This window comes from Taudactylus pleione, unplaced genomic scaffold (assembly GCF_031769625.1).
Source record: "Taudactylus pleione unplaced genomic scaffold, aTauple2 ptg000500l, whole genome shotgun sequence".
Lineage (NCBI taxonomy): Eukaryota > Metazoa > Chordata > Amphibia > Anura > Myobatrachidae > Taudactylus > Taudactylus pleione.
The window spans coordinates 1,513,613-1,525,945 of record NW_028284902.1 but is presented as its reverse complement, the minus strand read 5'-3'; the positions used below and the strand labels follow the sequence as shown (position 1 = coordinate 1,525,945).

General features: G+C 43.7%; 1 protein-coding gene across 5 annotated transcripts in view; it reads left to right on the top strand.

The window, feature by feature from the left end:
• FN1 (fibronectin 1) overlaps positions 1–12,131 on the top strand; it is a 64,529-nt gene extending 52,398 nt beyond the window's left edge. For 4 of the 5 annotated variants that reach the window (XM_088449925.1, XM_088449924.1, XM_088449923.1 and 1 more), the window contains 13 exons: positions 822–1,009; positions 1,378–1,465; positions 1,763–1,939; positions 2,063–2,152; positions 2,270–2,449; positions 3,995–4,084; positions 5,197–5,606; positions 6,133–6,271; positions 6,408–6,575; positions 7,038–7,157; positions 9,557–9,663; positions 9,980–10,081; positions 11,285–12,131. In XM_088449925.1, the coding sequence (XP_088306051.1) occupies positions 822–1,009; positions 1,378–1,465; positions 1,763–1,939; positions 2,063–2,152; positions 2,270–2,449; positions 3,995–4,084; positions 5,197–5,606; positions 6,133–6,271; positions 6,408–6,575; positions 7,038–7,157; positions 9,557–9,663; positions 9,980–10,081; positions 11,285–11,365 (1,940 nt within the window). In that variant the 3' untranslated portion in view covers positions 11,366–12,131. The remainder of the gene's footprint in view (positions 1–821; positions 1,010–1,377; positions 1,466–1,762; positions 1,940–2,062; positions 2,153–2,269; positions 2,450–3,994; positions 4,085–5,196; positions 5,607–6,132; positions 6,272–6,407; positions 6,576–7,037; positions 7,158–9,556; positions 9,664–9,979; positions 10,082–11,284) is intronic. The other variant, XM_088449922.1, reaches the window with a different exon arrangement.
• The last annotated feature ends 202 nt before the right edge of the window (positions 12,132–12,333 follow it).

Genomic DNA, 12,333 nt, shown 5'->3' with positions numbered 1-12,333 from the left:
CAGGAAGGGGCAGCCAGATAGTTGGCAAGTATGATGTAATGTAAATATGTGGACACAGAAGTGCAAACCTGTCCACCACCATATAACTGAACCTAAGGATGACAGGTCAGCAGAGCAGTAACTAGACTTTTTGGTGCCCTGTGCCAGAAAGAGCATTGGCGCCCCCTCATTTTTCAAAGGGACATAATACACCCAAAAAAGGGGAATGGCCTCATGGGGAAGGGCCAGGGAAGAGATAGGGGAGGCCAGGAGATACTGGGGATGAAATAAGAGGAAGCTACAAGTGAGAATGATAATAAACAGAAATTTGACAGGCCCAAACAGCGCCCCCTTACCTGTGGCGCCCTGTGCGATGGCACTGGCTGCACTACCCTAGCTACGGCCCTGCAGGTCAGCACAATTTATTTCACTTTACTACTCTACTAAATTTTTTTTTTTCTGAATTTCTCAATCAGAAACTTTTTGCTTAGGGGTGCCGTGAAAACAATGCTGATACTCTAGGGCGCCGTGATTCAAAAAAGTTTGGGAACCACTGTCTTTTATATAATGCATATTCACATATTCTCTATTTAAATATGGCCGAATGTATGCTAAATACAGTGCAAGATTTGCACAGTCCTCGAGATTTCAGAGATTTGCCACTGACTAAGATAAAGTGGCAATTTCTTTCACAAAGCATAACCAATCTGGTTTTGCATTGCTACAGATTTTCTTCATCAATCTTGGTGCTTTAACCACACACAATGTTGCACTCTATTTGGTCCCTGGTCCTTTTTTTTTTTTCTTTGATCTATATTAATGGCTGATTTTACACCTTGCAGCGATTCCTGCTCCAACAAATCTACAGTTCACACAAATCTCTCCCAGTGGCTTTACACTAAGCTGGCACGCACCTATCGTGCAAGTCACTGGTTACCGCGTGCGTGTGAACCCCAAGGAGAAAACTGGGCCCATGAAAGAGATTGATCTACCACCTGGTACGACAGTCACTACCATGACTGGCCTGATGGTGAGTACCAGTTGGTCATGGAAAGTTTTGTTATGATAAAATGCAAGTGTATTACTCTAACACGGTGTACAGATAGTTTTATAGAGAACCTGTTTTGCTTTTCATTGTTCAGTTTGCTATCAGGAGGGGGGGGGGCTGGGAAGTGGTCCGATATGTAGCCAAGCTCTATTCTTCATGTGTCCAGGTGGTGCATACCCACAAATGGGCTCTTGGCTCTGATGCCATGTTATTTACCCCTCAAAGAGCCACTATACTCACCACCTGCACAATCTAAACTGAAAGTAGACGTGGGGTTTTTGGGTAAATTTTTATCCAAGTCAATCACATATCGATATTTACAATCCAGTATTTGCCGCTTCCTTTTCCAGGTTGCCACCAAGTACGAAGTGACTGTATATGCTATAAAGGATGGCTTAATGAGTCCACCACTGCAAGGCCTTGTATCTACCAGTGAAAGTAAGTAACAGATACAATGTGTGTTCATTTATAATAACTGGTATCAAAGCATTGCATGGTATGGCGGCCATTGGTGGGACTGGAAGAGCCTTCAAATGGATCTATATGTAAAGTGCTTCTAAGTGGTTGGTTTTGTTTTTTTGGAGGGGGGAGGAGTGCCAGCAGAGTGCTGGTGGGTGGCTTTGTGGTCCTGAAATTATTATTTTTTTTTTTCTTTCCAAACTAGGTCAGATTATATCTCTGTACTTTGTATATGGATCCATGCTTGTCTAACTAGCCTCTTCTATCTGCTCCTAGATGTTAGCCCCCCTCGCCGTCCACGTGTTACAGATGTCACCGAGACCACCGTAACTCTTACCTGGCGCACAAAAACAGAAACAATCACTGGCTTCCAGATTGAGGCTCTTCCCAGTGGGGGGCAGCTTCCCATCCAAAGAGTGATTAAACCTGATGTGAGGACTTTCACAGTCACCGGTAGGATTTGCAGGCTTAGCTGACCCTTCTATACATTCACAATCGCTCTTGTTGGATTAACAGATGTACTGCAGAGTCTCTAGGAATGTCCTTGGCTGATGATAATCTCTATTGTGTTTCCAGGTCTGCAGCCCGGAACCGATTACAAAATCTCTCTGTATACTTTGAATGGAAACACCCGCAGCTCTCCTGTTGTTGTTGATGCATCCACAGGTAAACTTCTCATTCCTAGCAGGGGGTTCTACTGATCTCTACATAAAGGCGGAAATGCTTTAAGTGGGATAATAGATATATTTATTCTCCTAATTACCAACCTCTTCTTCTTTCCAGCTGTGGACAGCCCTTCCAATCTGCGTTTTGTGACCAGCACCCCCAACTCCCTCCTCTTCTCCTGGCAGCCTCCCCGCTCCCGCATTACAGGCTACATCATTAAGTATGAACGGGTGGGGGGAGTGCCTAAAGAACATTTGCCACGCCTCCCAGCAGGAACCACTGAAGCCACAATCACCAGTGAGTATCAGTCTGCTTTGATTGCTAGCAGACACACCTTACATGGAACTTCATGCGATGTTGTGTCCGTGCCCCAAGAGACTTTAGGCCTCTCCCATTACCGAAGGTCCTTATTGGAAGCTGGTGCTTAACCACTTCACTAATTCCCAGCCGCTTCTAGGGAATTGGGCTAGTTCATTATGGGTGGAACGAGAAATTCAGCATTTTTATTTTTTACACTTATCCATATTGTGATCTGTAAAATGGGGATATTAAGGGGCAGATAGATTTGCAGAGCCTAATGCTGCCCAAATTACAGGAGGGAAAACCTAGCTAATTTATTTTGCTTGCACCTCTATAGGGAAGAAGAGAAATAAAAGGTGCAAGGTTATCCTGCCCAGATAATGCGTGAGGTTCCAATACTAATTAAATCTGCCCTGTTATGTTAGGTCGACCTAGTGTGTACCAGACTTTTCTGACAATTGCCAAGTGCATACACACTTACCAATCATTTGCCCGATGTGCCAGGGTTGACGTCACAACTGGGCGAGCATTTAAATTTGCCTGCCCAGTTGAGCTGTCACTCACCGCCCGGTCCCCGAAGCATGTGTACAGGCGATCGGCGGGTTGCCCGTACACACCAGCGGATGAACAATATCTCTGAAAGATATATTGGTCATCTCCTGTACTGCAAGGTGGATATGTCTGTGAACAATGTCGCTCAGACTTATCGGGTGTAGACACCAGCCAATGTACTATCGATTATATTGGCCATTCCATAGAACGACTGATATATCCATCAGTAGCTTTACTTTCCAGAGTAGCAATAAGCAATTGCATTCTCTAGGTCAGTGGTTCTCAAACTCTGTCCTCAGGACCCCACACAGTGCACGTTTTCCAGGTCACCCAGCAGGTGCACAGGTGTGTTCATTACTCACTGACACATTTTAAAAGATCCACAGGTGGAGCTAATTATTTCACTTGTGATTCTGTGAGGAGACCTGGAAAATGAGCACTGTTTGGGGGTCCTGTGGACAGAGTTTGAGAACCTGTGTTCTAGGTCTTTAAATTATGAAATAGTTTTGCTCTCTACTCCATTAGGAGATCCAGCAAATTGGTACTAGTGCGCAGATTTCTACCTGGTCAGTGCAGCCTTTTCTCTTGCAACCTACCTTGTTCTGGGTGTGATATGATAGGTCGACCCTAGAATATCGACAGGGTTTTTAAGGTTGACATGGACTTTAGGATAACAACCAATATGTCGAAATCCGAAAAGGTCAACCTTCTGTCAATACCAGGATCTCGACATACGGTTTTTGCATTTTTGCCTAACCCTAACAATTAGCAGGAAACTGCATATCGACATGTTAAGTTAACTCAATGACCTTGTCAACATTTTGAATGCCGACATATTGGTTGTTGAGCTAAAGTCCATCTTGACATTCAGAACCTTTCGAAAATTCTGACTGGATACCCCATGTTTGTTGGTAAAAACGTACAGGAGCTCCCGTGGCAGAAGATTACATTTGTTTTACAACAACATTTTTTTTTTTTTCTCCTCATTAGACCTGGAGCCCGGTGTAGAGTATGTAATTTATATCATTGCTGTGAGGAATAACCAGAAGAGTGAACCTCTGATTGGACGGAAAAGGACAGGTATACTGTAGTAGGAGGATAATATGCAAATTAATAAATCTCCTCTTAAACTAGAATACAAGCCCTAGTGTGGCCAGTACACTTTTATTAACAATAGGTTGGTTTGTTTTGTAGTATCGGCATTGGTCTTTGTGTTTTTTTTTTCTTTACAATTTTTAAGTAATATTTCATCACTCTATTAAAACTGCTTCATCACTATCCTCAGAAAAACCTGCAATCGCATCTCCTAGCTCCAGCTTGTGGTTAATTTCTTCACAGATGTTGCAATCTGCTCTTTTAACCCAAAGTGTGTGTGGTGTTTTGGCCACCTAATTTGACGTAATGATTGCTTCTATGTATGTAAAGGAAAGACTACAGTTAAAATATTTTGCTTCTGCAAGAGTACATTTTCTAATCATTCTAACGGTTACCATACTGTAACTTTGGTGTGGACACCTACACGTCATGAGGAATTTCCTTCTGATAAAGGAAAAGAAACCACACATGTGCGGCTCTTTCCAATTCTATGATTTGTACAGTGACTACTAATGGATTTTATAATGAAGCAACTTTGTTTTAGCTATGGTTTTTTTTTTTGTTGTTTTTTTTTTTTCCACTAATTTTTTATTAAGCAATTTGGGCTTGTGTAAATGCGTTTTTAGTCTATATCCAAAGTGTACGTATTGCCTATGCTCTATGCTCTGGGGTTCATGCTGCAATCTCATGAACACTGGATCTGTCCAATAGATGTAATGGGTAACGAGAGAAATTATAGTGGTTTCTGTTCACTGAATGGCTGCTGTCACTTTGTGTATGTAATAGGTACACTCTTAATGGTAAGACCTCGGCTCCTATATGAAGGATTCATATTGTAAAATTAATCTTGATCATTAAAATATGTAGTCTTCCATGTGTAAAATTGTGAAATATTCAATATACGATCACCTGTGGTTCCACCTGCCTTGATTCAAGGACTTTACGATATAAGCTTGAAAGCTTCCACTTTGCACATGGATTTTCCCAGGTGATCTATATTGAAAGTCCAGATAATCTACTTTTTGCATACAACGAATCATTGCTGCTGCCTGCTTTAATTAACGCTTTGCTTTTATCGCTCCTAACGCTTTGGCTAGATGAGGTTCCCCTATTGGTAACCCTCCCTCACCCCGACCAAGGCCCCGAAATTCTCGATGTACCCTCCGACGTAGAGAAAACACCATTCGTCTCACAGACAACGTTTGACAATGATAATGGTGTCAAACTTCCTGGCTCTGTAGGACAACCCAGCACCCACCTAGTAACGCAATTCATTGAGGAATATGTCACTAATAAGCATATGGTGCCCACCACTCCTGTGCCATGGAGGCACGAAGATGGAAGATTCCAGGTGGGCAAAGAGTTTGATGGACATCACCCTCAGCAGAACGAGACTGGAATACAGGAGGTGGCATCACAAACTACTATTTCATGGAGACCCCTACTGGAGACCACTGAATATGTCATCTCCTGCCATCCTGTGGGTCATGAAGAAGCCCCTCTAGAGGTAATATTTTTGTTTGCGGAGAATATAATTGACTTGCTGTTGGTTATTAACAAGAACACTTAGATTACAAGCGCTGCTCAGTAATGCTATAGCAATACCTGGCATGGGCAATTTTTTATTTTTTTTGTGGCCCTATAAGACCTGGAGAGTATTCTCACCAAAATGTTGTCTCCTTTAGTGAATGGGGGTGCACTAGATAAAGCAACCCCTCCCAGGCGTTATGCAGGCACTCCCAGAGCCCTAATTTATTTATTTTTTTTTCCCTCGGAAGTCATAAAAAAATATTAGGTTTTGCCCAAGAAATATTCTGACTACCCCAAATGTTGATGCTACACCACTGTAGTACATTTCCAGTCCAAGCATTCGATTAAACCTTAGACTTTTCATATCTCTGCTCATTTTGCCGCTTGGGTCAACATCCAGAATCCCTACTGCAGTGATTGCATCCAATGGAAAATTCTGATGTGACCCTTTTTGCCTATGAAATATGTTGACATTCCTGTACATTTTGCACTTGTCTTTACAGTTTAGGGTTCCTGGTACCTCTACCAGTGCCACGCTGAATGGTCTCACCCGTGGAGCCTCATATAATATTATTGTGGAGGCACTGAAAGGACTAAATAGGCACAAGATCTTGGAGGAATTGGTGACCATTGGCAATGTTGGTAAGTTTATAATGAGTTGGTTTTAAACTGGGCGGATGGGAGCTTTTTTAGTTTAACAAGTAGAAGTACTGTATTTTGATTACAATTGTTAATTAGTTGGGTTGTCCTTCTGACTATATGCTTTGATCTCGATCAGTTGTCCCTGATGGAGTCCTTCAACCTCTTGAGGATAACTGTTACGACCCATTCAGCGGGACATATTACTCAATCGGCCAGGAGTGGGAACGCATGTCGGAGTCTGGATTTAAACTGTGGTGCAAGTGTCTGGGATACGGAAGCGGGCACATTAGATGTGACTCATCAAGTGAGTATGAGACTCTTTTTAGTCCTGCCTTGCTGTAGTGTACGTAGCACTGTGAAATGGTTCCTTACGTTGATCATAATTGGGGCCTCCTTTATCAACCAGTTCTATCATTCCCAACGATTGCGTATGATGATGGTGTTCCAGCCAATCAGCTCCCAACTGTCACCTGTTTGAAAAATAACAATTGGGAGCTGATTGGCTGGAGCACCATTTATAATATGCAACAAGTTTTATCACTCATTGAGAGTGATATAATGCATTGATAAATGAGACCCTTAATTTTGCCTTCCTACTGTCTAAAACCCACTTCATATATTGGATTGCTAGGATTTTCAGTGAGTAGACAAACTATTATTTCAACTGTGTTGTGCTAGATTTTGCTTTGTGATCTAGGGAAATAGCATGGCTTTTTTTTTTTTTTAGCCATATAATATCTTAATCTCCTGCCTTTGGTTCATGTAGAATGGTGCTATGACAACGGCATTAACCACAGGATTGGTGAGAAATGGGACAGCCAGGGAGAGAATGGACAGATGATGAGCTGTACCTGCCATGGACATGGAAAGACGACCTGTGAACCTCGTAAGTAATAGATTTTGGGCCTGATGCAGGGTTGCAGAAAGATTATACATTGCTCAAAGGATGCATACAAAGAAACAGTGTATAGGCAGAGTTCGAAGAATCTCGAAGCTTCTGGTTTACTTCTAGTCGTCATTGAAAAGATATGTTCAAGCAGGCGTATGACCAGCTCTACACAATCCACATTTGTCCTTCACTTTGCTTAAGTGATAACTTCTTCGTTACAGCCCAGTTATGTAGATGTGGTTTGGAATATGTATGGCTAGCAGTGGCGTAACTAGGGTATTTGGAGCCCAGGGCAAATTTGAAAAGGGAGCCCCCCCCTAACAACCCGAGATGTGCGTGGTCACTTAAAAATGAGGCGTGTCAACATGACACCCCTTTATTTTCACGCTGAACATTCCTATCCATATGCACCTTAACCCCAGTAGTACCCCTTATACAGTACCCCCAGTATGCAGTTGTGGTCCCTCTTATGCAGGCCCATAGTAGTGCCCCTTATACAGTATCCCCAGTAGTGGTCCCCCTTATACAGCCCCCAATTAGTTCCCCTTACTCAGTACCCCCAGTAGTGGCCCCCCCAAATGCAGTGCCCCACGTAGTGTACCCCCTTATGCAGTGCCCCCAGTAGCAGTCCCCACAATGCAGTGCGCCCAGTAGCGGTATCCCCTTATGCAGTGCCCTTTATATGGTTCCCCCAGTAGTAGTCCCCCCTTGCCCCCCCCCCCTATGCAGTGCCCTTTATATAGTGCCCCCAGCAGTAGTCCCCCCCCCCCCCCCCCCCACACCATGTAGTTTTCACAGTAGTGGTCCCCTTATGCAGGCACCCTGTAGTGATCCCCTCTATCCAGTGCCCCCTGTAGTGGCCCTTCCTATTATTGCCCCCAGTAGTGGTCCCCCGAGTGCAGTGCCTCTTGTAGTAGGCCCTTTAGAATGCCCCCAGTGGTAGTTCCCCCCCCAAGTAGTAGTCCCCAGTAGAGTAGGTCCTCCCAATGGTGCCCCCAGTAGTAGCCACCCCTCCCCCAGTAGAGGTCCCCCCAGTAGTAGCCACCCCCCTCCCCCGTTGTGCAGATAGGTTTAAAAAAAAACAAAAAATTATATATATATATATATATTTCTTAACTGAATCTCTGCTCCTGGTCGCGACGCCGCTCCCGCCCGGGCTGGCGCGCTCAGCATTATGGGACTGACGTCATGACTTCAGTCCCATTACCCACTGCAGGAGCCGGACGGAAGTCCGGCTCTTGCAGTGGGTGCTGCAGCAGTCAATGAGAGTATCTTACTCTCATTGGCTGCTGTTAAACACACGCATCGCCGCCAGCGCTGGCGGCGATGCGTGTGTTATGCACAGCCTAAGCCCGCCTCCTGGCGCTATTGGGCAAGCGCTCAGGGGGAGGGAACGGGCTCAGGCGTGCAGCACAGGACCGGCGCTGGGAGCCTAGCGCCGGTCCTGTGTAAATGTGTAGCGCTGACCGCACTCGTAGCGGTCGGCGCTACACTGGGCTAACTAGGGCGGGCCGGTACCGTGGCCGGCGGAGCGCCGCCGGTCCAACGGCGCCCAGGGCACGCACCCCGCTCGCCCTGCCCTAGGTACGCCACTGATGGCTAGCGCTGTGATCATTCACCTCGTCAAATGGGCCTTAGTTTAACTATTCCTCAGGCTTTTTGTGTTTAGGAAAAAAAGCCTTTGGTATCTTAGCACTTAAAGGACCCGATTCTGAAGTAGCCACGTCTTTTGCCTGTCTGCGACTTTATACTACTGCCGGTATAAAGCCCTTCCCTGGTGTACATCAGTGCGTTCTTCCGGCAATAGACTGAGACGCCCACTGTCTGCTCCCCTAGATGTTGAAATACCGCCTGGTGCATCTTTAGACGCACCAGCCCTATGGCAGGCGCAGATTTTACGTCTGACTACGGGCCTCCTATGTGAGCAATGAAGCGTCTGTGTACACAAACAGTTCAGCAACGCCCCCCCCGTAACAAGCCCAAAAGATGGACCATTGCTGTGCGTCTGAATGGTCATCGCCCTGGAACCCCAATACATTTTCAGTGTACTTCTCCATGAGTGCGTCTGAAATCGCAACTTCGACTCTGTATGAACACAATCGGGACGCATGCCCAGTGCGACTTGGATGCATGAGCAGTAAGAAGAAATAAAGTCTCACAACTACGTCCGATCTTGACATAGCGTGCGGCTTAGAATCACGCCCTAGGACATTGGACACTGAGAGCTTGGTCTCGCAAACCTAGACCTTTATTTCTGTGACAAAAGGTAAAAATCGGAACCTGTAGATGCAGTATTTTTAGTATGCACAGTTAGAGACAGTAATTTCACAGTATATGCCTGTCTGAGGTCACTCCTTAATACTGAGGCTTATTTCCGATGTTATCCACTTTTACAGATGAAGCTACTTGCTACGACTTAGGGAAAATGTATAATGTTGGGGAGCAGTGGCAGAAGGAATACCTGGGCGCTATCTGCTCATGTACCTGTTATGGAGGACAACAGGTGAGCGTTTTGCACTTTTAATAAATAAAGGGTACTCTAAAACGCTGCATTAATACTTTCCATTCAGAAAACTATACGTAGCAGAGGGCCACTTGGCCAAGATACGGTCTCTGGTGTTGCAATATGGCCAGGATTGACACCTAAAGCGTACATTGGGCCTGGAAGCTATTAGAGTAAAAGTTGTTTGTTTTGTTTTTTACTTTCCAGGGGTGGGGTTCGTGAGACTGACTTGCTAGATGGTTGATTCACTATTGTGTTAAAAATCATATATTTTTAAATTTTATTACATTTTAAAAAAATGTGCTTGTTCTAACAGGGATGGCGATGTGATAACTGCCGAAGACCAGGTGCTGCAGTTACTCCCAATACTGCCGGGCACACAGTTTCAGAAATCACACGAACCATCAATTCCAACTTTGTGAGTATTGCAGGAGTACTACAGACCTTAATAAGCAATGTTTCTTGTATTGGAAGTCCTGCATAAGTGCATGAGTTCTATTGACATGAGTTTGCTATACAGGCACTATGCAGGTAATCGAAGTAAAATCATAATTGATTGGGCAAAGTAATTTTGCCATGTGTGTGTTGTAGTTGTTGGATGAGAAGGATAACTTGTATAGTAGAAGTTACATTCCCTTATCTCCAACTTCTGCTTTCATTACTACAGCTGTGTCCTCATACATCTAGCCTCAATATGCCACGCAGCGTGACTTGCCTGGTGTGAGCGAGCCGCCATTGCTAACAAAGCGTCGGGTGGTTTGTTTTTTTTCGCCACAAATGTGACTAGGACGCACCAGCAGACTGATTCATTTTATGTTACACTTGTATATCTGTGTGCACCTGAGTTTGTACATGAACCACAACAGAACTTGGAATGAAAAAAGCTGCGGCCGCTGAATCATAGCACTTCGTAAGCTGATTCAGAGACTGTCGCACGCAGATAAACAAGTGTCGCATATAAAATTAATCGGCACAGTCCTAATCACATTGCATTGCGACTTAAATGCATTTTTGTCGAAAAGAGATGTCTGACGCGGAACTTGGTGTGCCAAGAGGGGGTTAAGATGCCACAAGGGTTCCACAGCGCCTTACAAAGTACATAGACAAATGAGCACACAAGAAAAACAGTTAACAGTACAAACAACGCAGGACAAATACACGATTTATACATTGTTGCATGACACTTAAATAAGCAGCATGGCGTCAGCAACCAAGGGTTAGGTGCTGTTGTAAATTAAAGTAGGAGTAAGTGAGGGAGAAGCACATGAGGAAAGAGGGCCCTACTCGTGAGAGCTTACATTCTAAAGGGGAGGGGGCAGACAAACAGGGGTGACACAGATGGGCTGGATTGTGAGGAAGGAACATGGAGTAGTGGGTTAGGATGAGAGCTGGTAAGCTTTGAGGAAGGGGTCTTGAGAGCCCATTTCAGGATTAGGAGCCAGGAAGCAACGTTAACATGGAATTTTGAGTTCAGGCCAAGGGGATGAGGAAAGGCAGCTGTAAGGACACATCTGTATGCACTTCATCTCAGTCTATGCTTCTGCTTGACCTGAGGCCTGCTATTCGAATCTGTTTTATTGTCCTGGTCCAACTCTTTTGCAATTTTGTCTTCCTCCTGTAGAATTTGAAATGTCCCATTGAGTGCTACACTACACTCGAAGTTCAAGCAGATGCAGAACATTCCAAGCGGATCAATGGCTAATTAACCATCTTACACCAGCAAAGAATACATTAAGCTGACCTAAGGGAGCAGCAAATTATGGGTAAGAGGAGCATGGATGCCTCCTCTGACTGGCAGATAATACAGAACGCTTCAAAAGTCATCTGAAGTACTTAATGCCATTCAGTATTTAATGATTGTAATGTTTTTTTGTTTTGCTTAAATTGATCTGGGAAACAAAAGGGATTTATTTTTTATTTTATTTTTTTATTTAATTTTTTTTATATATATATTTTTTTTTTTTATTATTTTTTTTTTAATACTGGACGAGAAGGAAAAGATCCTGTGTTAAAGTGCCCCTTTTTGAGTCGATGGAATCTTGCAGTGTATTGTGGTAGTTGATGAACTGCAGGGGGCTTTGGCATCAGTGGGGTCAAGGATGCCCCTAGCCGATGGGACCAATTCTGCTCATTTTATGTTACCAGTGCGGCATAAAATGTGCTGCTTCTGACACTGTCTTTTTTTTACCATATGCACAATTTTAATTCCCCCTCCCCCCTGCACAATCCTTACTAATACCTGACTTTCCTTCAGTGTTATTTATCAATGTCTGCTGCATCTTTAAAATTATTCTTTCTACTTAACTTTTGAAAACTTAATTCTGAAATCTATAAAGTGATGGCAGTTGAATCTGATGTAATTATGGTTGGTTTTTTGTTAATTGTTTTTATTGTATTTTTTACTGTATGTGCCAAAGCTTTTACTACTGTGGAAAGATAACACTTTTAATAAAAATCTTTAAATCTAAGGGTGTGGTGGTTTATTGGATGAAAAAAATACTCCGAATTAAAAAGGTTGATACGTCGAGATAAATGTTTAATCTCTTCGTAGCATTATCAGCAGTGTTTTTTTTCTTGTAATGCAGAACCAATACAAATGATTGATTTTCAGAAGACTGCAAGCTTTCAGGAAACCGCATTACTTTCTCCTTTACACATCAAAGAAAATGT